The 27,130-nt window shown below is 52.4% G+C and overlaps 17 protein-coding genes across 26 annotated transcripts; 9 read left to right on the top strand and 8 right to left on the bottom strand.

Moving 5' to 3' along the window:
• The first annotated feature begins 514 nt into the window (after positions 1–514).
• Positions 515–1,994, top strand: PPTG_10190 (hypothetical protein). The gene has a single exon (XM_008904820.1). The coding sequence runs from the start codon at positions 750–752 to the stop codon at positions 1,884–1,886; it is 1,137 nt and encodes a 378-aa protein (XP_008903068.1). The 5' UTR covers positions 515–749; the 3' UTR covers positions 1,887–1,994.
• On the top strand, positions 1,986–2,501 carry PPTG_10191 (hypothetical protein). The gene has a single exon (XM_008904821.1). It carries the CDS (start codon positions 2,059–2,061, stop codon positions 2,389–2,391), a length of 333 nt encoding a protein of 110 aa, XP_008903069.1. The 5' UTR covers positions 1,986–2,058; the 3' UTR covers positions 2,392–2,501.
• Positions 2,502–2,596: 95 nt separating this feature from the next.
• PPTG_10192 (hypothetical protein) lies at positions 2,597–2,986 on the bottom strand (the record flags this gene model as incomplete). Its single annotated transcript, XM_008904822.1, has 1 exon — positions 2,597–2,986. The coding sequence occupies one exon, from the start codon at positions 2,984–2,986 to the stop codon at positions 2,597–2,599; it is 390 nt and encodes a 129-aa protein (XP_008903070.1).
• A 263-nt stretch (positions 2,987–3,249) lies between these two features.
• On the bottom strand, positions 3,250–4,911 carry PPTG_10193 (hypothetical protein; the record flags this gene model as incomplete). Its single annotated transcript, XM_008904823.1, has 1 exon — positions 3,250–4,911. One exon carries the CDS (start codon positions 4,909–4,911, stop codon positions 3,250–3,252), a length of 1,662 nt encoding a protein of 553 aa, XP_008903071.1.
• A 116-nt stretch (positions 4,912–5,027) lies between these two features.
• PPTG_10195 (hypothetical protein) lies at positions 5,028–8,572 on the bottom strand (the record flags this gene model as incomplete). The annotated part of the gene is made up of 5 exons (XM_008904825.1): positions 5,028–5,383; positions 5,451–5,919; positions 5,986–6,744; positions 6,807–7,440; positions 7,506–8,572. The coding sequence occupies 3 exons, from the start codon at positions 8,570–8,572 to the stop codon at positions 6,145–6,147; spliced, it is 2,301 nt and encodes a 766-aa protein (XP_008903073.1). The 3' UTR covers positions 5,028–5,383; positions 5,451–5,919; positions 5,986–6,144.
• Positions 5,097–6,530, top strand: PPTG_10194 (hypothetical protein). The gene is made up of 2 exons (XM_008904824.1): positions 5,097–5,400; positions 5,469–6,530. The coding sequence occupies exons 1-2, from the start codon at positions 5,180–5,182 to the stop codon at positions 5,887–5,889; spliced, it is 642 nt and encodes a 213-aa protein (XP_008903072.1). The 5' UTR covers positions 5,097–5,179; the 3' UTR covers positions 5,890–6,530.
• Positions 8,573–8,824: 252 nt separating the features above from the next.
• Positions 8,825–10,558, top strand: PPTG_10196 (hypothetical protein; the record flags this gene model as incomplete). Its single annotated transcript, XM_008904826.1, has 3 exons — positions 8,825–8,872; positions 8,934–9,101; positions 9,167–10,558. The coding sequence occupies 3 exons, from the start codon at positions 8,825–8,827 to the stop codon at positions 10,556–10,558; spliced, it is 1,608 nt and encodes a 535-aa protein (XP_008903074.1).
• Positions 10,559–10,688: 130 nt separating this feature from the next.
• Positions 10,689–11,539, top strand: PPTG_10197 (40S ribosomal protein S28). Its single transcript, XM_008904827.1, has 2 exons — positions 10,689–10,800; positions 11,034–11,539. Exons 1-2 carry the CDS (start codon positions 10,798–10,800, stop codon positions 11,232–11,234), a joined length of 204 nt encoding a protein of 67 aa, XP_008903075.1. The 5' UTR covers positions 10,689–10,797; the 3' UTR covers positions 11,235–11,539.
• A 2-nt stretch (positions 11,540–11,541) lies between these two features.
• Positions 11,542–13,556, bottom strand: PPTG_10198 (hypothetical protein). The gene is made up of 3 exons (XM_008904828.1): positions 13,441–13,556; positions 12,166–13,384; positions 11,542–12,106 (listed from the first exon to the last, which is right to left on the bottom strand). Exons 1-3 carry the CDS (start codon positions 13,470–13,472, stop codon positions 11,975–11,977), a joined length of 1,383 nt encoding a protein of 460 aa, XP_008903076.1. The 5' UTR covers positions 13,473–13,556; the 3' UTR covers positions 11,542–11,974.
• Positions 13,557–14,142: 586 nt separating this feature from the next.
• On the bottom strand, positions 14,143–15,698 carry PPTG_22568 (hypothetical protein). Its single transcript, XM_008905168.1, has one exon. The coding sequence runs from the start codon at positions 14,694–14,696 to the stop codon at positions 14,208–14,210; it is 489 nt and encodes a 162-aa protein (XP_008903416.1). The 5' UTR covers positions 14,697–15,698; the 3' UTR covers positions 14,143–14,207.
• Positions 14,239–15,756, top strand: PPTG_10199 (hypothetical protein). Its single transcript, XM_008904829.1, has one exon. It carries the CDS (start codon positions 14,729–14,731, stop codon positions 15,620–15,622), a length of 894 nt encoding a protein of 297 aa, XP_008903077.1. The 5' UTR covers positions 14,239–14,728; the 3' UTR covers positions 15,623–15,756.
• Positions 15,757–15,883: 127 nt separating this feature from the next.
• Positions 15,884–16,863, top strand: PPTG_10200 (hypothetical protein). The gene is made up of 2 exons (XM_008904830.1): positions 15,884–16,082; positions 16,152–16,863. Exons 1-2 carry the CDS (start codon positions 15,945–15,947, stop codon positions 16,641–16,643), a joined length of 630 nt encoding a protein of 209 aa, XP_008903078.1. The 5' UTR covers positions 15,884–15,944; the 3' UTR covers positions 16,644–16,863.
• PPTG_10201 (hypothetical protein) lies at positions 16,597–19,153 on the bottom strand. 4 transcript variants are annotated; one of them, XM_008904831.1, is made up of 8 exons: positions 18,946–19,153; positions 18,741–18,885; positions 18,547–18,684; positions 18,378–18,476; positions 18,179–18,310; positions 18,062–18,107; positions 17,861–17,988; positions 16,597–17,787 (listed from the first exon to the last, which is right to left on the bottom strand). In XM_008904831.1, the coding sequence occupies exons 1-8, from the start codon at positions 19,056–19,058 to the stop codon at positions 16,726–16,728; spliced, it is 1,863 nt and encodes a 620-aa protein (XP_008903079.1). In that variant the 5' UTR covers positions 19,059–19,153; the 3' UTR covers positions 16,597–16,725. The 4 variants fall into 4 exon arrangements, with proteins under 4 accessions (XP_008903079.1, XP_008903081.1, XP_008903082.1 ...); XM_008904833.1 differs by having other exon boundaries at positions 18,547–18,885; XM_008904834.1 differs by having other exon boundaries at positions 18,741–19,153.
• Positions 19,154–19,634: 481 nt separating this feature from the next.
• PPTG_10202 (hypothetical protein) lies at positions 19,635–20,631 on the top strand. Its single transcript, XM_008904835.1, has 2 exons — positions 19,635–19,826; positions 19,905–20,631. The coding sequence occupies exons 1-2, from the start codon at positions 19,767–19,769 to the stop codon at positions 20,418–20,420; spliced, it is 576 nt and encodes a 191-aa protein (XP_008903083.1). The 5' UTR covers positions 19,635–19,766; the 3' UTR covers positions 20,421–20,631.
• On the bottom strand, positions 20,361–22,277 carry PPTG_10203 (hypothetical protein). 4 transcript variants are annotated; one of them, XM_008904839.1, is made up of 5 exons: positions 21,475–22,277; positions 21,301–21,404; positions 21,002–21,226; positions 20,833–20,931; positions 20,361–20,767 (listed from the first exon to the last, which is right to left on the bottom strand). In XM_008904839.1, the coding sequence occupies exons 1-5, from the start codon at positions 22,238–22,240 to the stop codon at positions 20,702–20,704; spliced, it is 1,260 nt and encodes a 419-aa protein (XP_008903087.1). In that variant the 5' UTR covers positions 22,241–22,277; the 3' UTR covers positions 20,361–20,701. The 4 variants fall into 4 exon arrangements, with proteins under 4 accessions (XP_008903087.1, XP_008903084.1, XP_008903086.1 ...); XM_008904836.1 differs by having other exon boundaries at positions 20,833–21,226; XM_008904838.1 differs by having other exon boundaries at positions 21,002–21,404.
• Positions 22,278–22,407: 130 nt separating this feature from the next.
• Positions 22,408–23,784, top strand: PPTG_10204 (hypothetical protein). Its single transcript, XM_008904840.1, has one exon. It carries the CDS (start codon positions 22,440–22,442, stop codon positions 23,574–23,576), a length of 1,137 nt encoding a protein of 378 aa, XP_008903088.1. The 5' UTR covers positions 22,408–22,439; the 3' UTR covers positions 23,577–23,784.
• On the bottom strand, positions 23,709–27,010 carry PPTG_10205 (hypothetical protein). 4 transcript variants are annotated; one of them, XM_008904841.1, is made up of 4 exons: positions 26,641–27,010; positions 26,486–26,579; positions 24,196–26,414; positions 23,709–24,114 (listed from the first exon to the last, which is right to left on the bottom strand). In XM_008904841.1, the coding sequence occupies exons 1-4, from the start codon at positions 26,961–26,963 to the stop codon at positions 24,084–24,086; spliced, it is 2,667 nt and encodes an 888-aa protein (XP_008903089.1). In that variant the 5' UTR covers positions 26,964–27,010; the 3' UTR covers positions 23,709–24,083. The 4 variants fall into 4 exon arrangements, with proteins under 4 accessions (XP_008903089.1, XP_008903092.1, XP_008903090.1 ...); XM_008904844.1 differs by having other exon boundaries at positions 23,709–26,414; XM_008904842.1 differs by having other exon boundaries at positions 26,486–27,010.
• Positions 27,011–27,130: the final 120 nt, after the last annotated feature.

Raw genomic sequence — 27,130 nt, forward strand, 5'->3', positions numbered from 1 at the left:
CTCAGACCAGGGACACGTGAACGGTCGTTCACTTAGAGTTTGTATACTCTAGAGGAAATCAACTTCCTCTGCACAAGGTGCTGTGTGACCCCGTCACAGATGGCGTCTGTGGGGAGAGGAATTATTATTTTTTGGGACTCGGACTCGGTATCTACCGTTTCTGGGTAGTGGGAGGCTAGCCACGCTGTCATTGTGTTGATCTTAGAAGAGTACGTTCGTTTAGTAATTGTCTTAGTTCATTTGGACTGCAGCGACTGCGCCACCGCGGTGGGGTCTTCGTTGTTGCGCTTGGAGCGTGCCATTTCCAGTTGTTGAAAAAGGTAGTCTGAAAGGTCGTATAAAAAGTGTGATTATTTTGTTATCACAAGTGCCATAAATCTAGCACATTAAGTACGCACAATACTGAAGCCAAGTGAAACCCTTTAGATTCGCATTAGATTTCAGGTATTTATGGGTGTGATATTCAGGTATCACACTCCCCTTCCAGCAGATCATAATAATATCACAAGTGCAGGAGATGTGTAGCTTTTCATTGCAAGACGGACGCCATGATTGGTCGACTGGCGAAATGGCTACAATTGACCCAAAGGGTGATGTAAGCCGATGCTTAAACTGAAGATTAGACCGATCGCCGATTACGTTGACCCAAGTTGTCGTGTAAGCTTGTTGCGCGTCTGAAGCTCGAAGCTGCTCACTTTCCAACTTCCTTTCTAAAGCTCAAGCGACTACTGAAAACTCCAATCCGAACAATGGCCCCATCGACGCCTAAGCTCTTCACGCCCGTGACTTTGGGCGGCAAGAGCCCGATCCAGCTCAAGCACCGAGTGGCCATGGCTCCTCTCACCAGACTCCGTACAGGAGCGGAAGGTGAGCCCAAAGCAATCGCTGCAGAGTATTACTCGCAGCGCACCACCGACGGCGGTCTGATCATCACGGAGGCCACCGACATCTCCAAGCAAGGCAACGGCTACTACGGAGCTCCTGGACTGTACACTCAGGAGCAAGTGGAGGCGTGGAAGCCTGTCACTAAAGCCATCCACGATAAGGGTGGCAAAGTCTTCGCACAATTGTGGCACACGGGTCGTGTGAGCCACCCGCTTAACCAACCTAATGGAGGATTGCCCGTTTCAGCCAGCGCCACCAGCATGGGGGCTGTAACGAGCCACGCGGTCACCGCGGAGGGCCGCAAGGAGCACATGACACCGCGCGCTCTGGAAGCAGACGAGATCCCTAGTATTGTGGAGGACTACAAGACGGCGACGAAGAATGCCCTCGCTGCAGGCTTCGACGGCGTGGAGCTGCACTCTGCTAATGGCTATCTGCTGGAGCAGTTCCTGTGCGACGCGACCAACAAGCGTACGGACAAGTACGGCGGATCGATCGAGAACCGGGCTCGATTCCTGTTCGAGGCGCTTGAAGGCATCCTTTCCGTGACGGACTCGAGTAAGGTGGCTATTCGTCTCTCACCGTACGGTGTCACTTTTGGCTGCACGGATTCGAACCCTTTGGCGACGTACGGATATGTGATCCGTAAGTTGAACGACTATGACCTGGCCTACCTTCACATTGTTGAGCCGTATGGCTGGCATTTCACGGGCCCATTGGTGCCGGAAGGCGGCATCTCGCCGGTGCTGCGTCCACTGTACAAGGGCGTAATCGTTGCGGCTGGCGGCTTTAATCGTGAGAAGGCCATCAAGAGCGTCGAGGAAGGCTACGACGACATCATCGCTTTCGGACGCGACTTCATCGGTACGCCCGACATTGTGGAGCGTCTTAAGGCCAACAAGCCCCTGAACAAGTACAACACCAAAACGTTCTACCCTCGCTCGTGGACCGACCCGTTAGAGGTGGGATACACGGACTACCAAATCTGGCAGGAGAAGTAAGGTTTGCATTGCTGGGAAGACGGCAAATGTTATTAAGACAAAAACAGATACTAAGTAGTATGTTGCCTTCCTATCGATAACCTTTGCTCTCAAAGTTGCCCCCCCCCCCCCCCCACAGCGAACAGTCGCTGTCAGTACTAGACTCGACAGGACTAGAGCAAGTGGACACAGAATGCCAGATGCAGTGAAGATCGACATCTCGTCGGAGATCACAGAGCAGGAATACCGCAAGATCTCGTCGCGGCCGCATCTGAAGCACAATGATATGACGGCGGAGGTGTGTATGGAGACGATCGAGATCATCACGATGGCGTGTGACAAACACGTGCCTGTGAAGAATTACGAGGCTGCAGCACAGCTCATCAAGCAGAGTATGGACAAGAAGTTCGGGTCCTCGTGGCATTGCTTTATCGGCGAAGGCTACGGCTTCGACATCAGCTACCAACAGCGACACATGCTGTATCTGTACGTGGGCGAGATCGGCGTGCTCGTGTACAAGTGCTGAGTCGAAGATTACCACACCGAGCAGATATTGGGATTTTTCAATCTAGTGCTTCAACGTACTCTTCTTCTTTTCTTGACTATTGTACTTGTGCACCTTTTGTGCCTGCGAGAGCTTATAGATGTGGACTTCTCGTTTTGCTACTAACTACGTCGAACAGTCATCACCTGTCTGCCACTTGGTCGAGACACGAACGGATTCAACTGCATTACACTGTGTCTACTTTGCCTGGGTACTTGGTCGGTAGCTCCAGTGTCTGCTTCGGCATCGGGACCACTGCAGTGCGCCGGTCCATGTCTTCCATGGCCTTGACGAATTCCTTGCTCTCCAGCTCCATGAATGGCAGTCTGAAGCGCTGATTTCTCCTGCTTATGTCGTCCTGAGCCTTATCATGTATCTTATCGAAGAATCCGCGAGTTTTGAGTGATAGTAGCAGGCCGCAAACCAGGAACAGACCGGCGTACAGGCCTCCTACGAGGTAGCAGTTGATTTCAGCGTTGCTTGCGCTCGTCTGCAGTCCGTGTACATAGTGTGGCTGGAAACGGAACAGCAGACCGAAGACCGGCATGAGCAGCATTCCCGCTGCAGACAAAGCCATCGCGATGCGCAGATGACTACTTTCTAAGCAAGTCATGACACTATTGTGTCTCTTCCTCCTCGTCCACTTCGAGAAGTGAGCTCTTGAAACGAACATTCATCTTCCAATGGACCAATCACAGCGCCGCATTATGTACCCATCCCATATCAGTGTTGCAGTTTTGATCGATTTCAGTGTCCTATTTTGCTTTTCATTTCTCGTATGTTGCTGCAGGGACCCTCGCCCAATGCTCTCAGCAACTTTGGCAAAGTTCGTCAATTGCTCTACGCGCGTGTGGTGGCAGGTGCCTTGTGATCACGGAAGCTCTTCAGCTCGGCGAGTCGCACGAAGCGGTGGTAGATGAGCGGGTGTAGCTGGCTCAGTCGTCCCGGGTTCTCGGCGAAGCATACGAACAGCGTCTTAATGACCGCCGCAATCACTTGTGTGGCCAATGAGATGGTCGTGTAGCAAAGCGTGAAGGCCACCAACGTGAAGAACGTCGCGTGGGACGATGCACCAGCCAGAGCCGACGCTGTCAACGCGCTCATGACGCCAGCCCAGCCATTGCCGCCAAACAGCAGGATGCGGCTGGTCAGATCGTCGTCCACAATTGCTTCCACGCCGTGATGCTCGATCAGCTTCCAGGCGTCGTGTGCTGCCACGTAATAAGGCTTGTTGTAGCCGGCAATGTGCACAAAAGCATACTTGTGATACGTGCGGATGAAGTGCTCCACTCGCTCCGAACGCAGCGACATAAATCGTCGCGAGAGAATCGATTCGTCTCGTCGAGCCCAGCGCAGAGCATTCCACACGAGATGTGCCAGTGGACACAACAAAGAACCGATGCAAATGGAGCCAAATGAACTCGACATGGCGCAGCGTGCGTAGTGCAGCACTACTTTCCGGTCAAGATAATCGGTGCTTGTGTCTTGCTGTGTTTGGTCATTGCCGTCGCCATTAGAGGCATCGTCCGAGATGTTGTCGCGAATGTCTGGCGAGATCTCAGTCGATTCATTGCGGTAGTACCAGATCATAGTCGTGCCGGAAGCCACAATCGTTATGATGTTCTTAAACACATTGGACATCCAGTAGAAGTGGAAGACCAGGTAGATCATCGAGAAGCTCCAGGGTGACACCTCTCGTCCAACATATCCGATCGTCGTGCAGATCCAGCTGGCCCATACAGTGTAGGCCACAAGTACGACACATGTAGCGTATCCAAGAGCCGAGTGGGTCATCAAGAACTCGACGACCAACTCGAAGAAGACTGCCACGAAGTCCAGGCCGTGGTTCGAGCGTACGTACCACACCAGGTCCATTACCACGACGCCCGTGCACATGATACCCCAGAACATACCATTACTGGACTCGAGCAGGAAAAGCATGACCGCCAGAGCCGACAGTCCAGCCATGGAGAAGATACACGAGCCCTGCACGAAGCGCAGCTTGGAGTAGAAAATAAATAGCAGCAGCCAGCCCAGAGCGAACAATACGTTCACCACACAGAGCGAGCGTAGCGCCACGCCCACGTCTGCGTCATCCTGTCCCACGCTCGAGTCGTCCTGCGAGTCCTTCAAACCGCTCACGACTTCGCGGCGTTCCTCTTCGAGTTCCTCACGCTCGCCGTCCGTGCGGATACTTCCAGTGGCCAGCAGCATCAGAATCAGATGCAGCACGAATAAACCTGCGAATGGCACGTCCCGGAACATAAGCGGTGAGTGCAGCGACGGCAACGGGCGATCGCCACTGGCTGAGTCCGTCATGGACAGCGGGATGAGCTTCGAGGCAGACGCCAAGTCGTAGTCGGCGTTGTCCTCTTCTTCGCGTTGAAGCGTGGGGGACAGCGAGAGGTCCTCCATAGCTGCGACCGGGGACGTAGGTACCTCGAAAGGACCATTGGCGTCGTCGATAACGATGCTCGACGGCCGCGACGTAGGAGTCGCCATCGAGACGCTTACGAGTGCAATGCGGCAGTTGAGCGAATGTTGAGGTTATGCTAAAAATAGGCTTGTCTCTGCAGTATTAAACTGTAAAACGGCATATTGCATACTCTGAACCCAGCTGTTGTCGTCATCTCGCACCGCAATTGACGTGGGATTTGTATTGTGGCATACAAACATCAAGTTTAATCGCCGTCTAGAAGAGACACAACCTCATTCGAGCTCTATCCGACTCGCACGGCGTGATCCTCCTGCCGCCCTAGAGCCCCCCGCCATGGCTAACTTCGACGCCATCGACCTGCTGCTACGCTACGAGACGCCTCTCGTCAAGGACATGGAGCCAGATGACGATGTTCTCGAGTGGGTGGCCGCCTATGTGGGCAGCGAGGGCTTCCAGGAGGCAATTGACAATTTCTGCGGCGCCCACGCGAGTCACTTCTCCATTCTTCTGACCAAGGGAGGACCTTCCGCTGCCGATCTGGACAAAGTCGAATCGTCAGTATATGACTTCTCTCTGTTGGTCCTGTAGTATACTAAATACTCACGTGATAACACTGTTGCAGGACATGGAAGGAGCTGCACGAGGCATTCATCGACACGGCCAACGCCCACATCGAGGCGTTCCTCGTGGAAAGGGGATTTACTATGGACCAGTATAACACCCGCTGCGAAGAGGAGATTGCGCTGTCCGAGGAGCGACAACGACACACGCGGCTCAGTTTCTTCGTGCAGATCCTGCTGGCCTGTTGCGAGTATGAGCAGTTCCTCAACCTCATGAAGCGCGTGGCCGACCCCGAGTATTACGACAAGAAGGAGCTGCAGTATGAAGCTGAGAACCTCGTGTACGAGGCCGAGGAGAAGGGAGCCACCAACGCCCAGCGGGCTGCGGGCGCACAGGCCTTCCTGGACTTCTTCCAGGCCAACCCCGACTTGACGCTGGACGAACTGACGCAGGAATTCCAAAAGAAGATGCAGCTCACGTGAAGTTGGCCCTCTCTTCGGATGGCTGCACACCTGTTTGTATCATTTAACCATGAGCCCAGTCCAATAGTTACAGTAGACGCACATGTTGCACCCAACTCAACACAATCAGCGAGGCGGCAGGAGGTCGAGAAGACCGACGCAATAAAGCGAGGCTTCGATTGGAGCAGCCTACCTGTCTACCTGTCCCGCTCTAACAGTAGAAGACAAAGTGAGATCGAAGTGAAGATCAATGACCCCAGAAAAAAATGGATCCATCTATATGTTGAAGTTGTTGGAACTGAACGAGCTCTTGTCCTCAGACAGAAGCACCACGTCGAGCAGCGGTGTGTCTGAGTGGAAACAGCACACCAATTCGACAATATCTTGGCATTTGATCTCTGTACGAGGCTTCTCAGCGACGTCCAAACTCGGTAGCAGTCGAAGAAGATCCTGCCAAACGAGTTCTTGGAACCGAGCACGAACATTGACACTAGATATCGCTCGACTTGATACAGAGCTACTGACAACGTCTTCGTGGCAGTCTTGGATTGCTTGGTTGAGATACAGTTCTCGAATATCGTCCAGTGTTAGACTCCTCTCCAATGAATTTGAACTTCCATGTTGATGTAGAAATGAACGAAGCGCCTCTTGTCCATGTTGTGATGATGCCACGTTCTCGTATAGCTGCAGGAAACTCGTGATGTCGCCTTCGGACAATTCATGTTTTCCTTCTCTGTCGAGACAGTCAAAAACTAGTTGCAGGTTGGCATCAACCGAGGCTGGAGTCAGTGCAGCATTTTCTGCTTTAGAACGTGATTCAGGGAGCTTTGCTGATACTGTCACGACGTATTCACCAGCACTAAGAGTTCTCACCACCTGACGTAAGGTACAAAGCATCGTGAGGCGGCGCATTAGCTCTTAATTCGAGCACGTCTTACCTGCTTACTGGAGACTCCGTCATCACTCTCTGATAAATCTTGAAACTTGTTATTATTTTCCATCAACGCGAGCGAAAAATCACTCTCCACTGTTACCACATTCACATCCACGTCCACCTGTTGATCGCAGAACTCGGTAGTGAAATGAAGCAAATACAAGGACGAGAAGGTGATCGTCGTTAGAGTTGGTACACTGATGACTGCTGTCATCGTTCCGATATCCTCTTCGTGAAGAAGTATCCGTCTTAATCGTTGTTCGCATCGTCGACCCAGAGGGAGGGACCACACAGCAGGTTCCAACTCGAAAAGCTGCTCCCAGGATACACGAAGTGCTGAGGGATCTTGGTCACGGTCAAACTCTGCAATACTGTCTGCAATTTTTTGCCGCAGATATTTTCCGGTAGCGTCGTGCAGAACTACTGAAGTTGTAGATGAGTCTTCGTCGCTTGAAATCGTGAGCCGAAATGCTCGATGATGATTGTCAAGCTTTCCGCATGTTACAGCAACCAGCAAAGACACTTCATCGGATTTTGGCCGATAGGATTGCGTGGCTTGTATAACCTCTTGAAGCCGCATTTTCCCGGTGGATGGATCTGTATCATTCTCATAATCTTGTCGACGATAGCAATAAACCCTGCGCCAGAAACGTATTAGCGAGCGGATAGAGTTTTGTTCAATAAATAAAAAAAATCGGCGTACCAAGGAGATCCAGTCAACTCTCGAAGAATCTTCATCGTCGGAATGTTGGAGACTGCTGCATAACTTCCTTTCAATTTTGCGTAAGCTTTGTGGAGGAGAGCTGGATACCAATCTCCGAAAATGTTACGTGGTGTCATGAGACCTCGTCCAAGTGGGAAGGAAGGAAAGAAGAGATCAACAGCTAGATGCTGCCATGTTAGACCTCGGTCGCAGAGTGCCACCGGGACGGCAGCCACTTTGTCAAATTGACCAGAAGTATCTAACGTAGGAAACCATTGATGAAGCCATAGTTCATAATGCGGAGCAATGATCGTCAGCGCACAAAGGAACGAGTCTTGGGCGGGGAGACCCGAAGTAAATGCAACAGTCGAGGCAGAGTCGTGAGCAACAAAAGTCCATGATGAGTCGATGATGTTGTGAATGAGGTCCCAAGTGCAGAGCGAGTAGATTGCAGAATCGGCTTCCGATACTTTGTTTGGAGCATCAGTGTCATAGAGAGATTTTGCTTGTGGAGGAAAACTCATATCGACAAATACGTCTCCAAATTCTCGAAAGTATCGGTTGATTTCATCGCAGGCTCGGATAACTTCAGCTGCAGGCCGATACGGCAGAGTTTGCCACTTACCGACGTGGCTGAATATGTGGTTACTATGCTGCTGTTGCTTCAGAATCATTCTTGCTGCTCTCTCTTGGGCTTCAAGAATTGCGTCCACAGAGGGCGTGACCACTGCAGTCACCGCGTAATGGACACGCACAAGTGCTCGCTGTTTTCCTTTCTTAATCACGTACGCGAGCACTCGTCGCTCAAAGGGGCGGAGCTCGCAGTTGAATGCCAATTGTTGTGTTGCCTTCTGCTGAGTAGTGGAACCTGGTTCGGCAGGACGGTGAAGCTGAATGTTTGCCGACTCGCTGAAGTCAACTTGAAACGTGACAACATCGAAACCAGAATTCTCCGCAACGTACTGAAGTGCGGTGGTAGAAGCGGTGGTCCCGTCCGGCTTCGGAGCTCGCGCCTGAAGCTCACGCTGTGTCACGAAGACTGTTACATGGTCGTGAAGTTTCTGCATCGTTCACCCGCGCACCAGCACCTCACCAGAAGATTCGAATATCCAAGTATGCGTCTCTTCAAGATCGAGTAATGGTGAGTTTGGGTTGGGGGACTGTGGAAGTGCAAGGACATAACGATGCGGGTAATGATCAAACATTTGAAGCCCGATCGATCTGAGCAATTCTTCGTGAGTTTGCGCTGTTGCAAGCGACCTCGACTATTAATACGAAACGAAAGTGTCAGTATCTAGAGTAGTTCACAACCCGTCACCATGAGCTCGCTTGTGCAGCTTAAAGCACAGAACGAAAGCCGACTGGCGGTATGCTACTTTACTTCTCAGCTCTGGTACGCAGGGGTTTGTCTAACCGATGCAATTGCAGGAAGAGAAGCGGCTGATTGATCGTCGACGGAACGTCCTCGTCATGATGCTGCAGCATTGTACGGAGAATGGGTATCTGCAAACAGCCGAAAAGCTCCAGCAAGAGGCAGGTGTCGCTCTCTCCAAGTTCGAAGTTGTCGAGAACATCGATCTGCTGCGTATCGTACAAGTGCGTCAAACTCATAACGCTTAGTTGCGGGCCTTATCTATGACAATTACTATGTCGCATTTTAGGAGTACGAAGATTTCCAAGAGATCAAGTTCGGTAAACGCCCCAAGCTAGTTCGCCGCTTATCGCCTGATGAACAGGACAGAGCGCGGTCAGCTAACGACAAGAAAGCAGCAGCTACAGCCAAACGGGCGCGACGTAATGAGTATACATCGCCAAACATGCCAACGGAAGCGCGAGTGGAGAATAATGTTGCGATGCGAGTCGTCCACAACAGCGCCAACAACGCTAGTAATGTAGCTGCTTCTAGACCTACTAAAGAAGCAAACCAGGCTCGAAACGATGATTCAGCCGTTGATCTCGGACTCGTCGGACAAAAGCCGGCACAGAATCAGACTCGCAATTCCAAGTCCGGCGTCTCAAAGAAATCCCAACCAACAGATGAGCAGCAACACGAAGAGAGTGTAGAGGAACGACTTTTAAAACCTTTGTCATCCTTTGCTTACGACTTGGAACTTCGACCATTAGCGGAGACTATCACACGCGAGATCTACCAAAAGAACCCGGACGTCCGGTGGAACGATGTCATCGGTCTACAGGAGACCAAACGGTTGTTGAAAGAGGCTGTCGTCATGCCACTCAAATATCCGCAGTTGTTCCAGGGCTTACTCTCACCCTGGACTGGCATCTTGCTCTATGGTCCACCTGGAAATGGCAAGACGATGCTGGCCAAGGCTGTGGCGACTGAGTGTCGAACCACTTTCTTCAACATCTCCGCCTCGTCCATCGTGAGCAAGTACCGAGGTGACTCGGAGAAGCTCATTCGGATGTTGTTCGAGCTAGCGCGACATCACGCGCCATCCACGATTTTCTTGGATGAGATCGACTCGATTATGGGCCAGCGAGATAGTGGAGGAGGAGGCCAAGAGCACGAGGCTAGTCGTCGCATGAAGACTGAGCTGCTGATCCAGATGGACGGTCTCACCAAGACTGACGACGTTGTCTTTGTGCTAGCAGCCAGTAATTTACCATGGGATCTAGACGCTGCGATGCTGAGGCGGCTTGAGAAGCGCGTGCTAGTAGATTTACCATCAGCAAAGGCTCGACAGGCACTCTTCGCCTCGCTGCTGGAGCCCTATACGCCAAACACCTTCGACTTTAACGAGGCTGTGAAGCTGACAGAGGGGTACTCTGGCACTGATATTAAGCTAGTAGCGAAAGAAGCCTGTATGGCACCTGTGCGCCGGTTGATGGAGAAATTGGAGGCCACTGATAGCTCTGAAGCTCTTCCTACAGGCAGTAATCAAGGCCGCGACGCATCTGCAGCGGACTGGAGGGAAATGCTGGGTTATGTACAACCAGAAGATCTTCTTGCAGCACTGCAGAGAACCAAGCCGTCAGCACAGCAGCTACTAAGGAGATATGAGCAATGGCAGATCAAGTTCGGGTCTACATGAAGGACAACTTCAACTTGTCTGAAAATGAAGCCATTCAAGTCACTTTATCGAGGTACAGTAATGAATGACATCCATTTCAAGCGCGCTTGAAAATTCGCGCTTAAGTGTTGGCACTGCATTTCCTTCGTACAACCTTCGCACAACCATCCAGATCAACCGCCCGCCGCCAGTCGTTAACAGCGCCAGCCGCACCACTCCTCGCATACTACTGCACTACCTCATCGACATCTAACGCAAAAATGGTAAGCGAACAGGTCCTTTCCAGGCATGTGCGCGCGGTAACTGTTGGAGCGTAAATACGACGCATACATGTAGAGCCGACGCGTGCGTTTCTGCTCCGACTTTCTCCGCGAGCAGCGGACGCCTAGAGCGCGAGCAATCACAGGCTAAAGTCGAGCGATCCGCTACGGGCGTCCAATGCCATGATTATATAGAGAGAGCAAAGATGACTAACTGGAGATGATGGCTATGACAGGATGCCCCTCGTGACTACATGCTGGCTAAGGTCGTGAACGTCCTCGGACGCACGGGTAACACGGGTAACGTGACCCAGGTGCGCGTCGAGTTCCTGCAGGACGACAAGCGTAAGATCATCCGTAACGTCAAGGGACCCGTGCGTGAGGGTGACATCCTGTGCCTGCTCGAGTGGGAGCGTGAGGCTCGCCGCCTGAGATAAGCGGAGTTAGTCTACACTTCAGCTGCAATAATGAACGAGGAGCGGTGGACACTTTCTACAAGACAAACAGGGGCAGCGATGGAGTAACACAGAGCGGACGACTGTTGACAGGCTCCGGGTGATGCATTCATCGTCTTCTTTTTAGTTGTGGAGACTCCGTACTTCGATCAGCTTGCAGCGTTCGGATTTCAACCACTTCGTTACGGACTGGGAGAACCGGAAAAGGGGACGAGGACGTAGGCCGACTTAATTCGCGGTAATATTTCGATGAGAACAAACGCGCCCGTTGTGTATTGTACGCTGCACTTGTTGGACATTCTCGTCTTGCTTGGTATTGCAGGAATTATGGGTACTGTTACAAGCAGGGTCACAAGACGACAGCGTTCACCTTGCGGGGCGCTCATCTGGTTGTAAGAAATCGATACTGGGCTTCGCATCTTGTTGATACGTTATCGCTTTTACGAGGCGAACTACATGTATGCCAGATGCACCATGAGAGCATTATACTGCCACTTACCTACTCTACTCTACTCCTCTTCAGCCATTATCGATTTTCACCAGCCAAGCACGAATTGATCCAGCCTGCAACGAGGCATATGCTCAACGAGACGCATGTTCACCGATGTGCAAGTTCAACGAGAACTGTCGACTTTACGCTGATACCGGCGCCACTACTCGCTGCTTTACTGCTGATCTTCAGATAATACGAAGCTGGAGAGCGGTCGCCACTGCTCCTACCTTTATACACATTCCCACACGTTGATGATTTTGTCAATGCCCCCCGAAATAATCAGTGGGAGACTCGGGTGGACGTCCAGGCATGTCACGAAGTGGCTGTGAGCCTCATCAAGCGTCCGCACGCAACGACCAGTCTGCACAAATAAAAAAACGTCAGACCACTAATAAACACATTAAACCGAGTCAAACTTACGTCAACGTCAAAGACGCGGATGGTCTTGTCTTCACCGGCGCTGAGCGCGTACTTGCCGCTAGGGTGGAAACGAACTTCGCGCACCCAGTTCTCGTGACTAGCGAACAGCATCAATTGCATGCCGCTGAAGGCTTCCCATAGACGCACTGTGCGGTCACGAGATCCAGACAACAGGAACTTCATGCGGCGGACAGTAGGCACACTGGCGACAGCGACTGCACCAGTGGGTTCTCCTGCCGTACTGTCGGTCATGTCATGGTTGTTAGCCTCCGGAGAGGCGACTCCATTGGCTGGAGTCAGTGCTCCCGTAGCCGCAAGCTTCTTGGAGTGAATCTTCTCAATAACCTGCTCTTGTCCTGTCTTAGCGAACACCACACTCTCCACGACATGTTCGTGCTCGCGGATAGACTGCAACACGCGCATGTGTTGTAGATCCCAGAACAAAATCGATCGGTCGTTGCCGCAGGAAGCCAAATACAGCCCGTCGTCACTGACTGCCACATCCCGCACCCAGTCGGTATGTCCAGCATTCAGCGTGTTGACACAGTAGCCTGTGGATAATTCCCACACTTTGATAGTGTTATCACGCGAGCACGAGTACAGTCGGTCGCTTGCAAGGTCGGGGCCGAACACGATGCCACAGACATTGTGGTCATGTCCGCGTAAGGTGCGAAGACACTCGTAGTCGCCATCACTGGAGAAATCCCAGATCTTAACGGACAGATCTGTGGATGTGGAGGCTAATAGTGATCCAGAACCGTTGAAGGCCACAGCCTGTACGGGGTTTGTGTGGCCCTTAAGTGTGCGCTCGTACTCGCCCGTCTCAAAGTCCCAGACCTTGACGCTGGCATCCTCACTGCCCGAGACAAGGACGCTGAAGACAGGGTGGAAGGCTACGCACGTGATAGGTGAGCGGTGGCCTGTTAGTGAGAACTTGGCGGGTGCGCGTGGCAGAAACTCGGTACGTTGGCGGGCGCCCAGCACGTCTCTACGGCTAAGCACACCGCCTAGTTTGGCGTTCTCCTCGAGCTGCACCATCTTCGTCTCGAGCTCCATGACCTTGCGCTGTAGACGGATCACGGATGTCCACTTCTTTTCCAGTAGACCGGCGTGTTTGCCGTCGCTCGACTTGGTCACGTCCGCTTCCTTCTCGAAGGCGGCGGCAGTGTCGGCGAAGCGCTCGCCCATACCCACGAGGTAGTCGAGCATGGCCTGATGGCTGCAGAAAACATTAGAGAGGGAAGGGAATAGGTGTGTGGACTTTCATATACGTACAGATCCTGGCGCTGCTTGTCCGTGAGCACCATGGCGCGGAGGGAGGCTGGTCTAATTGTAAGACGCTCGCTGCTTTGAAGACAGAAAAAGCTAACCACGAAGGAGGCACTCAAGCGGGGCTCTAACTCCAAAGAGTGACGTGAACATGGCTTTGAGCAGCATTGTTGAAGTAGTCCAAAAACCAATGCAGATTGCTGTGAACACTCACGGTTACAGGAGGCTCAGGCGAAAACATTCTCAGCGTAAGTGCAATAAACTCAGATCGGTGGTGCAGTTCGGCGCTAGAGCAAACTGGCCAACAGCTTACACCGTTTACTTTTGCTTGTTTCAGGGGCGCCAAGCCTACTTTTTTGAAGTGCTTGGTCACCACTGCGCATCGCGCTAGTCGTAAACAACAGCAAAGCGATACTGTATTGAGGCTTCATTTCATGGAAACTTGCTAGAAAACGGCACCAATGCTGCGCTTGGAACGTTCGTACATGTACATCGACGATGTAACATCGTTGCATTCCTGATCGTATGGACGAAGGATCTACTGTACGACTTGTTGTTGGTAAGATTTTTCAAGGCACTCCGACTGGCGACATCTGTCTGAAGTTCTTCTGTACAACACAGAGAGCCTGCACCGAGAGCGATCGCAGATTACACTGCTCAATAAGAAGAGAGCCTTCGGCTACGCTGCGCCAATGCACCAAGAAGGTCGGAGCACAATGCTGTCCTGGCAGATTAATTAGCAAAGTCCACAATGATAAAGTGTCATCGACACATTATTGTAATACATATCTCGGAGGGGTACAATAAGGCTTTGCCAGCGCTTCCTTCTTGTTCGTCAAGAAGACGATGTTTCGTCGTTCTTGACGGACAAGACAAGCATGCGTTACCAGTGGTTCAACGAGGCGATGCCGCATTTTGTGGAGGAGGCAGGTCCAGTCGAGCGTGGCTTGCATCGGCACACTGTCGACAACAGCGATGCCGCGCTTTTGTTGTTCGCGCCGCGTACACAGCTGGCGATTACAGAAAACATGAGACTTTGGCAGAGATTGAAAATCACTTGTTCTGAGTATGCCGATCCTGTCACTGCCGTTTCTGAGTTTAGTGGAGACGAAGATGAAGGGGACAGTGCACTGATGCCTGGTGCTTGTATCCAGTCGATCATGTGGCGCTGGCGTACACGTATGCCACGCTCCCTTGTGATGTCGATCCTTCTGGTTGATTAACGTGGGTGTCCGAGCGCAGGTGGAACTCCACAGCCTCATTCATCAACTTTCCCGCCGGCACAACTATCACTATGGTTCGTCTTGCTGCTTTTGCCGGAGCTTCCGCCGCGGCGCTCGCTTCTACCAACGCCTTCACGGTAACCATCACCAACGGATGCTCCAGCCCCATTGACCTGTACACGCGCCTCGCCAGCGTCTACACCGACGAGAGCGATACCATCGCCCCTGGTGCCTCGATCGACAAGACTATCGAGAAGGGATTCGAGGGACACTTCCGCAATGGCTCAAGCGATGCCGCCACGCTCATTGAGTTCGCCACAAAGGGCGACCTCGATCTCGCTTGGTACGATATCGGTATCATCCCGCCGCACCTCAACCCCGGCTACGAGTACTGCTCGAGTCTGCAGGAGTGCAAGGACCACTCCAAGAGCGGCATCGGCTTCAACACTCCCGTTCAGGTGACCCCTACGTCGAACACGGGCAAGGACACGTGCGAGCAGATCGAGTGTTTGGCGGACGCTTGCGAGGACGCCTACAACTACCCTAAGGACGACACCAAGACCCACTCGTGCGCGTTCGGCACGGACTTCGTCGTGACCTTCTGTCCGTCCGGTGACGCGTCCCAGACGCAGCAGACCACGTCGGGATCGGCCTCGACCACGCAGGATGCCGCTCAGCAGGAGACCACACAGGAAGAGACTCCCGCTCCTGAGACGACTGCACCGGCCGTGACGGAGGCCCCGGCTACGGATGCCCCAGTGCAGGAAGCATCAGCCGCCTCGGACAGCGGTGCCGGTAAGGTGCACACCCAGGACGAAGGAGTGAATGGCGAGTCGCAGACTACGGCTCCGGAGGTGACTGAGGCCGAGACACCCGCCCCTGAGGTGGTTCAGACTGAGACACCTGCCCCGGAGGTGACCCCCGCGTCCACCCCGGCCGCCACCAAGTCCAAGTACTGCGTGTAAGGAAGCCCTGTGTACGTTCTCGACTGAATCAGGTCGAACAATTTTCCAGCTGTCCATAGCGTAGATGAAACTTAGAAATTCACCGCTCATCCTGTACACTACAGCTCCTCCTTCTTCTCTTTCATCTCAACGTCAGCCACAGTGGTTTTATTAAGTTGATGTCATCAACTTGTCAAACTGTTTGACTACTGTAGTTTGAAACAAACAAAACACTCCTGGTCAACATTGTGGGGTTTTAGCCAATCACTGGTCTCCAAATCGGAGTGTTGAACTTGGCCCTCATTCTTCAATCGGAAACGCAAGCTAATCGACGACGACAGAGATGGCTCTGAGCACGGCAACCAAGCATCTGGGACGGTTGCTGCCGCAGTCCAGCGTCCTCTTTGTGTGCGACGTGCAGGAGGTCTTCCGCGGCCTCACATTCCAGTTGCCCACGGTTATCCATGGCACCAACACGATGGTAGGCGACAGCGTGAGATCTTCCGCCTCTATACAAAACCTGTTCTAACTTTGCGTGCTACTCCTCCAGGTATCGGCAGCCAAACTCCTGAATCTACCAGTGGTGGTGACGACCCAGTATGGCTCCCGTTTGGGCAGCACCGTGTCCGAGATCTCCCAGAACTTGAAGGACATGAACGACGTCAAGACCTTCGACAAGATGAAGTTCTCCATGCTCGTGCCTGAGGTGGAGCACCACCTGACCTCCAACATGCCGCAGCGCAAGTCCGTGCTGCTCTGCGGTATCGAGACGCATGTTTGTGTCCTACAGACATGCCTCGACCTGCTGGATAAGGGCTACGATGTGCACGTGGTCTCTGACGCCGTGTCCAGCTCCACGAGCTACAACCGCTCCATGGCTCTCGAGCGCATGCGCCAGTCTGGTGCCTTCATTACGTCTGTCGAGTCGGCCATCTTCCAGCTGGCCAATGACGCCAGCAACCCCGAGTTCAAGAGCATCTCCAAGCTCATCAAGGAACATCTCCAGGTGGAGAACGGATTCGACACTGGGGCCCGTATCTAGGTCAGCAAAACACGTGAGTCGAGAGCAGAAGACAACACGAAGCGTGTGTACTTGTGTGCATTTCAGTGATCAACAATTATTTTCAGGTTTGTTTCTGGAAGAAGTCGAATAAAGTTTTCTTGCCAGCGCCAGGTGCCGCCTTGTGAGCGAGTGCTTGGGCTTTCCTAGCACTGTTAGCGACAGGTTTCACTGCTGGACGTGGCCTCTTTTTAGACTTGGGGTTGAGCTGCGTTTGCGGTATGATTTTCGCACTGGGTGCTTGACCTTCAGGAGACTTTGACGCGTGAGAGGACTGCGAGTGCTTTGCGACGAGATCTTTCATCGATGTCGCAGTGACCTTCGACGTCACTACTGTTGCTGTACTTGACAGTATACGAGTTGAAGGAGCAGGAGTTGATCCGGCCTCGTCTTGTTTCGAGTCTGTCATTCGTGTCCGAGTTGCAGACGTCAGCCACTGGGAGGCAGAAATTGTTGATGCTGGAGTGGCTTTGTAGGCACTCACTAGTCCTCGAATGGATGCTGCGCGTTCCTGTGCCTGCAAGCGCTTCTTGTTCTCAAGTTGTTGAGCCACCACTTCTGGCTTGCTCACCTCTCGGTGTGTTACCGTTGTGCGAAAACCATGCTCCGCATTACTCGATGGTTCTCCAGGGTGTTGCGATGCATCGAATGCTCTTCGTTCGACTTGAACCGCGTCAGATTGCCAGTTCGGTGAGCTTGTCGGGCTCTCTGAAAGACTGCGAAGCGATCGCGCACATACTTGGCCTTTGTATATTTGCTCGACGATCTCACGCGAGCGGACTTGACCGAGGAAGCTCTTGGTTGAGGTCGCAACAGCGTGCAGATCTTTCTGTTGCGCTATGGATGTGAGATCTACTCCGTCCTCTGATGTGATACCCAGCGATTCCTTCGCGCGCTGAAGAATGTCAGGAAAGCAGTTGTCATGCTTGTCGTCGGTGAGGAATTCGCAGCTTTGTTTCTTTGGATTGAAGACGATGTGGTGGTAGAAAATGGTCTCCGCCTTCAAGAACTGCTGCATGAAATCACTTGGGACTTTGGTGCCGGAGCTTGAGAGTTTGCTCACCAGCCGCTGAACGCGCAAGTGAGCGGGTGCCCCTCGGAAGTTAAAGATGTGCTTTACAGCCGTCTGCCATCACAGTGAATAGTACTGGGTCAGTTTGAGTAGTCTCTACAGAGGGAGAACGAGGTGGCATGCTTACGGCAAATCCAACGTTCGGGAGCGAATCGATGAAGTCGCAGCCAGCTAGAACGCACACTTGGACGAACATCCGCGTGGCTTCTTTCTCTCCTGATGTAAGAAAATGGATCTTTCTCAACAAGGCGCTTGCTGAAGAAGCGAACAGATAGGGACATGTTAGTGTATGAGCGAAACGAACTATGTCGATCACGAGACAACGTACAAGAAGCCTTTGCTGAGTTGTTATGAAGAATAGTCCGGGATACAGCCTAAAAAGACGGAAGACGCGTGATTAGAAGATATTATCTACTGATCCAGACATCCTGGTCATTGCTCTCACCTGAGCAGAACCGTTATCTTCTAACTTGACGAGCACGGGACTGGAAACGTTGGCAGTTAAGCAGTACACAACCACATCCGAATCTTCCGTCACGATGCCTGCAGCCAAACCTTTCTTGCACATCCACGCCATCTGATACAAGCACATTTAAATATGTTAGTTCCGAGTCGTAACGACTTTCAAAAATTGCTAGACGTACCTGTGCATCGGCCTCGAATGGCGCCACTACAAACGGGATTCGTGCAGCTCTCAACGCGTTCATGACATTGGCAATAATCTCCGTGGTGATTGCGACCGACTGTGTCCACAAAGGCAACCCGTTTAGCTTAAGTACCACAAGAAATAACTCGAGCAATGCATCAACGAACCCTCTGGAAGAGCTGGTAGGCTTTGTTCATTTCATCCTGGCGCTCATTTCCTTGCAGTCTCTTGGACGCAGCCATAGCTTGCAGTGCGCGCTTGCGGTTTTCCTCCTTGTAGCTTTGTCTCTTCTCCTGTGTCAACGACTGCAACAGCAATTAATTTTTTGCTCCACCACACTAGTTGCTCTGGCAATCTACACCTTAAGTGGCAGCCGCTGACCGTCGAACACGAGGATGACTTTGGCAACGCCACAGTTGCGCATCATGTCCACTTTGCGCAGCATATACTGGACGTACTTGTCCGTGTCCCTACCAGTCGAGAGCTCGTAAGCACAGCCATAGCAACTGCAGGACGATCGCAATGGTTAATGACTGAGGTGGTCAGGTGGCGCTGTTGCAACGTACGCCTTGTGCAGCCAGGAGAGTGCGTCCACCACGAGAGTCTGGCCCGCGAACTGCTGCAGATGCGTCCTGTCGACAGCATCGCTGAGCTGCCGCAGGAAGCCGTCGACGCCCATAGCTGTGTACCCAGGAACAATTGCAAAGCTGACGCAGATTTTTTGGCGGGAATTCGACACCTCTATACAAGGGACTTTGAGGAGTGATGATCCTTCAACTTGCGCACCAATCAGCATCGATGCTGCACAAACCGGCATCAGGCTGCTTGCAGGATCCGCTCGTCTTACTCACCTTTAACCAATCTTAATAAGAAAAGAACACTTTACCACGGTGGCACCACCAATCCACCGCCACAGCAATTAAAAACTCACGGATGCCACAACTGCCAATTCAATGCTATTGCGCTGTTCGATCCAAGCGATTTTCAAATAAGCTATATCGGCTCTGTTTTCATCGAGAGGTCAGAATGGAGATCTCTTGTACACCTGATAGCATAGTTGAGCTCCAACACCACCGCTTGTTCCTCGTAGTTCTTGCATTTGCGAACACCATCGAATATGGTGTTTACCCCATCACTTATTGTTTTCAAAATGCCACAGAAATCACACTAACCCTTTATAAAATACATTATCCTATTACATTAAAAAAATATTCTAATTTCAAGAACCCTTGTAAACTAGTTCATTGTAGATTTAAATTGTTGTCTATCCTATCGAAATAATTGGAGAAACTGTACGCAAACACGGGCTCCACAAGAACGTGCCGGCGATTTGACACCGCAACACATTGCCGTGTGCGGCCACTCCGACATCCGCCTACTTATCGCCATGACGACCCGTGTGCTGCTCATCGACAACTATGACTCGTTCACGTACAACATCTTCCAGGTTTGTCGATCATCATAGCCTCTGCGTCCCTGTGTCGCCCTCTATCTGACACTTCTCTGCTCTGTTGCCACCGTTCAGTACATGGCCCAGCTCGGCGCCCATGTGGACGTGAAGCGTAACGACCAGATCACACTGGACGAGATCCGCGAGATGAACCCGGACCGTATCATGATCTCTCCGGGTCCGGGATATCCCAAGGACGCGGGCGTGTCGTGCGATGTGATCCGCGAATTCGCTGGCAAAATCCCCATTGCCGGTGTGTGTCTGGGCCACCAGTGCATGTTCGAAGTCTTCGGTGGCAAGGTGGACCACGCTGGCGAGATCGTGCACGGCAAGGCCTCAGTCATGGTACACGACGGCAAGGGCCTATTCAAGGGCATGGCACCTGAGTTCAAGGCTATTCGCTACCACTCGCTCGTTGGGCTGCCGGAGACGCTGCCTGACGCGCTTGAGGTGACGGCCACCGTCAAGGGAACCAACATGATCATGGGTGTGCGACACAAGCAGTACAAGGTCGAGGGATGGCAGTTCCATCCGGAGAGCATCCTGACCGAGGACGGCCTCAAGCTAATCCAGAACTTCCTCGACATGTGAACAACAGGGGGTGCGAGAGTCTGTCATGACGCGAATATACACATACAGTTCGAGCAATCGACTTGCTGAGTGTTTTTCGTCTTCTATTACAAATAAATCCCGGTTGCTTACTACAGAGAAGGCTTGAAACTCTCGCCACGGGGTCGGACAACTGAAGACGTTGATCATCCGCGCATACGCGAGGCAAAAAAAAAGCGACGCAAAATACGTGGCTTTCCCTCATTGTGATTCACCCACGCAGCGCTATACAGCAAAGTGGTGGCATGAACTGCAACAGTAAATTAGTCTTCAGAGAAGATAAATGTCAGGTCCTTTTCGGCCTCTGAAGCAGACGGCGTTGGTACAAACTAAACAGAACAAGCACCAGTCAGTACCCAAGCAACTACTACAGTTATGGTAGAATATCACGCACCTGTAACCGGTCGATCGACGCGCGATTCTCCACAGACCAGGACAGGAACTTTTGGAATTGGTGCGGAGTCATCGTGTTCCGCGACTGGTGCAGAATTGTCTGCAACACAAAAGTCACCATCAGTTTTCCGAGAGCGAGGAGGACGGATCAAAACTACATGACGCTTTACCTCAATGCCAGGAACGTAAAGCCAATCATGAGCTCGAAGCGCAGAAAAGCATTTCCGAATAGCATCCAGCTTTCGGGCCTCTTGACTGGTTGGTACAGCCAGGGATGCCAGCCGCTGACATTGCTCTGGGGTGAGCCCGAGTTGCGCGCGTAGAGCCCGAGAAAACTCCGAATTGTCCACAGCTACTGCGATTAGTGCTTGGTTTTCAGCATTAGACCGACGGATCTGTACATCCACACAGCAAACGAAATGCGTCAATAATCCGCTCAGTTATAGCTGTAACACAGAGAGAATCGCACCGCGTCCGTATTGCGTGAGTGCTGGTCGAGAATTCGCCCCATCAGCTCCATCTTGGCTTCCTTCGACATCTGCGCGTGTCGAAGATGTTCCCCCGAGCTGTATTCTGCATGATGGCAACCAAATACAGTCAGTTATACGGTCCAATAGCAACATTACAGATGTGCAATACGCACCCAATGCAGTCGATAATTCCTGAGCATTGCCTGTGCCAAACTCGTGGTTCTTGAGCATATTCAGCGAGCTCTCGAGCTTGGATACTTCCGCCTCGTACGTCTCTACCATGCCTTTCTTCTTCTCACGTCGCACTCGAGCCGATGCTCGGTTACGTTCCAGTCGTCTCTGTCTTCTGTCATCTTCCTCCTGCAGCTTCTGGTAAATGGACAGCAGATCGGGCGTGCGCATGATCTGCTTGATCTCCTCCGACCCCATGAGCGACGGATCTGTGCCACTCACACGCGCCAGCAGCGCCGTATCCATGGCCAATCCACCTGTACTTGCTGCGAACTGCGCTGCCGAAATCTGAGAGGGCGGCGTGGCGTCCTGGCGGCCCAGTTTAAGCGCTACGGGCATCCCAGCGACAGTTGGGGCTGGGACTGCCGCCTTCCCGTCCGCTGTCATCATCTGATAGCTCCCTCCTTCCTGGAACGTCATGCTACGCATACCCTCGGATGGGCTAGGCTGCGATCCAGTGGGCCCCGCACTCTTGACCGCCTCAGCAGCAGGCCGAGCTCCGTTACCCATGTACATGAACTGATTCTGGCTAGGTCCCTTCCATTGGCGCTGAGCCGCCTCAGCATCGGGCTTCGCACCTGGCTGGTTCAGTATATTGTATCCGAAAGGCAGGCCTGTTGGCGCACCCTGCGAGGATGTAGGCATGTACGAGGGCAGCGACGAGGGCAGATCGCCATCGCCGCCTTGAGCTCCGCCTTGGTTCTGCATGCGTCTAAGGAATTGAGAACTGTAGCAACGGTTATCTTGGCGTTTGTAAAGGCATTATGGTCACTATTCCGGGGAATTGGATGTCAAGTGGTGACGCTGCGTACGTCACATCAAATGCGTGTGCACCACACAAGCATTGTCGCCGCCAGCCATCTCCATCGTACATTTTTAAAGTCCCTCTGTACCTGCCAAAGTAGCCATGTTCCGCCAACTGGTCGCACGCCACGGCAAGTTTTCCTCGACCGCTCTGGCCATGGGCTTCGCGGCCGCGGGTGCCGCTTTAGGTGCGCAGCAGCAGCAGTCGCAGTCGTCAGTGGCACTTGCGGAGGATGCGCTCCCGTTGGCCGCGCCCGTGGCCAAGCAGCCGAAGATCAACGGACTTAAGATCTTCAGCGGCAACGCCAACCACGAGCTCGCTTCCAACGTGGCCAAGCTTGTGGGTGTGCAACTAGGCAAGATCACAGTCGAGCGCTTCGCAGACGGAGAAGTCAACCTCATGGTGCACGAAAACGTGCGTGGCAAGGACGTGTATATTGTGCAGCCCACGTGTGTACCAGTTAACGAGAACCTCATGGAGCTGCTACTTATGGTCAGCACTATGCGTCGCTCTTCAGCTCGTCGTATCACTGCCGTCATCCCGTACTACGGCTATGCGCGTCAGGACCGTAAGATGGCTGCCCGTGTGCCTATCTCGGCCGCCGATGTCGCGCGTCTGCTCGAGGCTATGGGCGTGGACCGCGTCATTGCTGTCGACCTTCACTGCGGACAGATCCAGGGCTTCTTCGGTCCGCATGTGCCTGTGGACAACCTGGACGGCGGTCTTGTTGGTGTGTCGTACTTCGGTAACCACGAGCTGGTGAACCCCGTCGTTGTGTCTCCTGATGCTGGTGGTGTCGCGCGTGCCAAGAAGTTCCGCGAGTGGCTCGTGGGAAAGTACGGCCTCCCTAATACTGGTCTGGCCATGATCATCAAGCAGCGCATTAAGGCCGGCGAGATCGACCGCATGGACCTCGTGGGTCAGGTCGAGGGCTCGGACTGCATCATTGTTGACGACATGATCGACACGGCTGGCACGCTGTGCAAGGCCGCGCAGCACCTGGCAGACCATGGAGCCCGCAATGTGTACGCCTTTGCGTCCCATGGTCTGTTCAATGGCGCCGCCAACGAACGCATCAAGAAGTCGGCGCTCAAGGAGGTCGTGGTCGTCAACACTACGCCGCTGCCGAAGAGCTGCGAAGGCAACGAGAAGATCGTGCAGCTGGACATTGCCCCATTGCTGGCTCAGGCTATTCAGAACATCCACGGCAAGAAGTCGGTGTCTCAGCTGTTCCACTAGACGCAGAGCGATAGGCAAGAGCTCACTGGCAGGCAGACAGATGCGCAGGTACTTCCCGTACCTGCACATAGTATGTAATTTCGACAAGGTTTGCATGAACCTATTTTTTCAGCAATGCTCTCGAGGCACTGTGCATTGTTCATATTCAAGTGCTGGAGTGTATTTATGCAGTTAAACGTCCTGACTAATGTCAATTGATGATAGACTCAACTAAAGTGCAGGTATGAGTGTCTGGGGCCGACGCCCCGCTGTTAACAGGTACTTCGGAGTACATGTACAGTAGCCAGAGGACTTCGTCGGTTGGTAAATGGGTTTGCCGCGCTATCAAACGATAGGGAGAGAATTCCAAAAAATGATCCTGAGCTTTAACTCGCCTTACCTTTTAAAGCAGATATCCACACAGGCAGACGTTCGCTGCCTCTCCTCTCACCTTGAAGAGATCCAGTGGCTCGTCTCAAACCCAATTTGGCGTGTTCGTGAATTACCGCAGAGATGGGGGTCAATCGATCAGAAAGCCCCATCTGCAGTCTCGGGAAATCTACGATGTACCAAATGAACATCAAATGGGTAAGATCGTCCAGTTGTAATAGAGCAAGATCAACGTCATGCTCGCTCGTACCTGAAGTTTGGATTCGGCAGAAACTCGTTTCGCACCCACGAGTAGGAGATTTGGTGGGCTCTCAGCCACACACGCATGGCCACCTTGCGCTCTCGAGGCCCCACCATATTGACGATGTGGTCTCGGAACAAGTCGTTCGTCACGACATAGCCGTTGTGTAGGCCAGCGTACTGGATAGAGTACGAGTCATCATAGTCTTGTGGTGGCGTGGGGATGAGCACACCCTTGTGCATCAAATGCTCCAGCAACGCAACATCGTCAGGGATTTTCGAGGCGGTGAGGACCTCGCCTTGTTCTTCGCGTTCGCGACGCTCTTCATCGGACTGGAGCATGTAGTCAGGAATGAACGCGACTACACGGTGTCCCAGCGCTTGAAAGTAGTTGACAGCTAGCTCGATCCCAGCACACGAGAAGACCTTGCCCTTGCCATGGCGCATTGCAACATTAGGGGCGTCGATCACAATCAAGCGTTGGGTCTTGTCAGCGCTCAAACTGTCTTGGAAGTCAGCATGCTCAGCACCAATGGACATGATAGTCTTGAAGTCAGCTTCGAGTGTCTGCGGTGGTGACGGCGGTGAGTCAGACTGAGGAGAAGAAGCGAGGGTGGAGGAGGTAGAAGAATTGGAGTCTATGCGACGAGCGGGCGAAGAACGAGGCGATGTCGTACTCTTTTTCGGACTAAATTCGTTGTTGTATGCCAAGTCGTACTCTTGGATCCACAAAGGTTGCTGCACAGGATCCTTTTCGTTGTCTGAAGTGGCGTCAACGTCGTCTTCGTATCCACAAAACTCGCATTCTCCATCTGGGAACGTGCTCGTATTGCTGCACAAGATGCACAGGCGACCTGTGACGACAGGATCAATCGCAAGGGGATCCACTCTAGCAGTCGTCTTTGTTGCTTTTGATGACGAATTTCGTCCAGTTTTGGAGTCACGAGGCTCATGAGAAGCTCCAGTCGGCACAAAAGTTATCGGGGCTGGAGCTTTTCCAAACACAAATCTCTCACTCAAAGCCATGAATCGCGTCGCACGCAGCACCAGACGCTCCTCCTCTGTCAGTTGTCGAGAAAATTTCTTCTCTGGAGTGAGTTCTTCTGGGAATCGAGCCTGTAGAGCCTTCTCCAAAAGCAAAAACCCGTTCAATTCGCGATCTTCTGGTAATGTGGCGTTGGATAAATCACCTTCACGCTTTTGTGCGCAGTATAAGCCGCGCTCAATGAACCCATTCGCTGACAAGATGTGGAACAACAACACGCATTCTTTCTGAAGAGTTTTTGAAGACAATCTTGCCTCATGCAGTTGAAGCCAATCCAGGTAAATATTCAGCGCTGGCAATAGAGCATTGGTGAAATACTTGGTGCGAGTAGATTCCGCTGAAGCAGACAACACTGCAGTGAGCTTCGACAACAGACTGGACGCCGTCATAGTGCTGACTGTCAAAGCCCTCTTCGTTCCATTGTTGAATGCTTGGTGGCTCGTTTTCTCGACGTTATAGTGAATGAGCACGATCAACAAGCACACAGTTTGGATCAGCGTCCTGGATAAAGCTTCTAGCAGAGAACCATCAATCGGCGTGGCCTCGTCTTGTTGATCGCAGACATCCAGTAAACTAACAAGAGCAGATTGCATGCGTTCCAAGGCGGCGTCCAACTCTGTCTTGGACCCTTCTCCAGTCTGAGCCATGTACAGACACGAAATCACACGTGTCGCGTACGTCTCCATCGCCTCACAGGTAGACTTTCCTGGTGTTTCCTGTTGGGTCTGACGTTGCTTCGCTGCATTCTTTCCCCGCTTCAAAACGTGAAGCAAATTGCCAGCATTGCCAAAAGGATTGTCGCACGTGAGACTGCGTGCGTACATGTATGCTCCATCCAACAGCTTTCCCTCAAGCACAGCGAGCAATCCTAGCTGGTTGTACACCTTTCCGTTCGACGGGGCCACTTCCAAAGCCTGCTGGTAATAGTTCCGAGCCTCATTCCAGTCGCGACGTTCTTTCTCGAGTTGATTCTGCTCATATCTCGCCACGTCTCCCAGAGCAATTAGTGACTGTTGCAGCGAGTGCTTCAGTCCATCCAAGTGTTCTGGCAGGCGGCCCCGTCTTCGCAGTGAGCTCTGCAGACCGTCCACTAGACTCGAGTAGAATGCCGTGCACTCTTTTAAGACCGACGACTGACCCTCAATCTCACGGTACCAGCTTCTCCACAGTTTCTCGTTGATGTTCTGCAAAGATACACAAGTCCATCGTTAGTTGGAATAGTAATAATAATATTTTTGAGTAAACTTGTACTGACCAATTTCTTGGCTGTCTTCGGGTACGCTTTGATTAGCTCCACACACGTGCATCGCAGCCCTGAACACGCCGACTCAAGCTCGTCCTGATCGTCACTACAATTATCACAGTAACATAAGTATCTCATTTTCCTTATAATTTTCTCCCATCGCTTGCCTCCCGGTCTTGAGCAGCTTTTCCAATGCATTGAGCCTCTGTAGCAGCACTGAAGCATCTCCTATATGGTGGCGAGGAGGTTCTGACACTGGAGGCGGCGCGGGCGGTAGCGCTGGCGGCGTCTTGCAAGTGATGTCGTCACGCGACTTGGGGCGGTATAGCGCTTTGGGGGGCGTGGGGCTCTTCCTCCTGCTAGTTGAAGATGACATCGTCTGCGTCGACAGCAGTAGCGACTGCGAACCTTCTCGGCGGTTCAAGAGACGCACTGGTGCCGCGTTGGAGCCCGATCTCGCGGCGCGCTGAGGCCGCTGCTTGGGCGCCATGTTGACTGTCAGGCGTTTCCTTCTACATGAAAGTGTGTTTATTGCCTCCGCTCCGAATCATAATGTTCACTTCAAAGTGGTGTGTGAGACATAAGATATTACGATGTTTCTATTGGTCAAACTGGATTTTTTTGTAAAGCTTTGACCAATAGAAACATTGTCACAGT

Source organism: Phytophthora parasitica (assembly GCF_000247585.1).
Source record: "Phytophthora parasitica INRA-310 unplaced genomic scaffold supercont2.19, whole genome shotgun sequence".
NCBI classification, from domain to species: domain Eukaryota; phylum Oomycota; class Peronosporomycetes; order Peronosporales; family Peronosporaceae; genus Phytophthora; species Phytophthora nicotianae.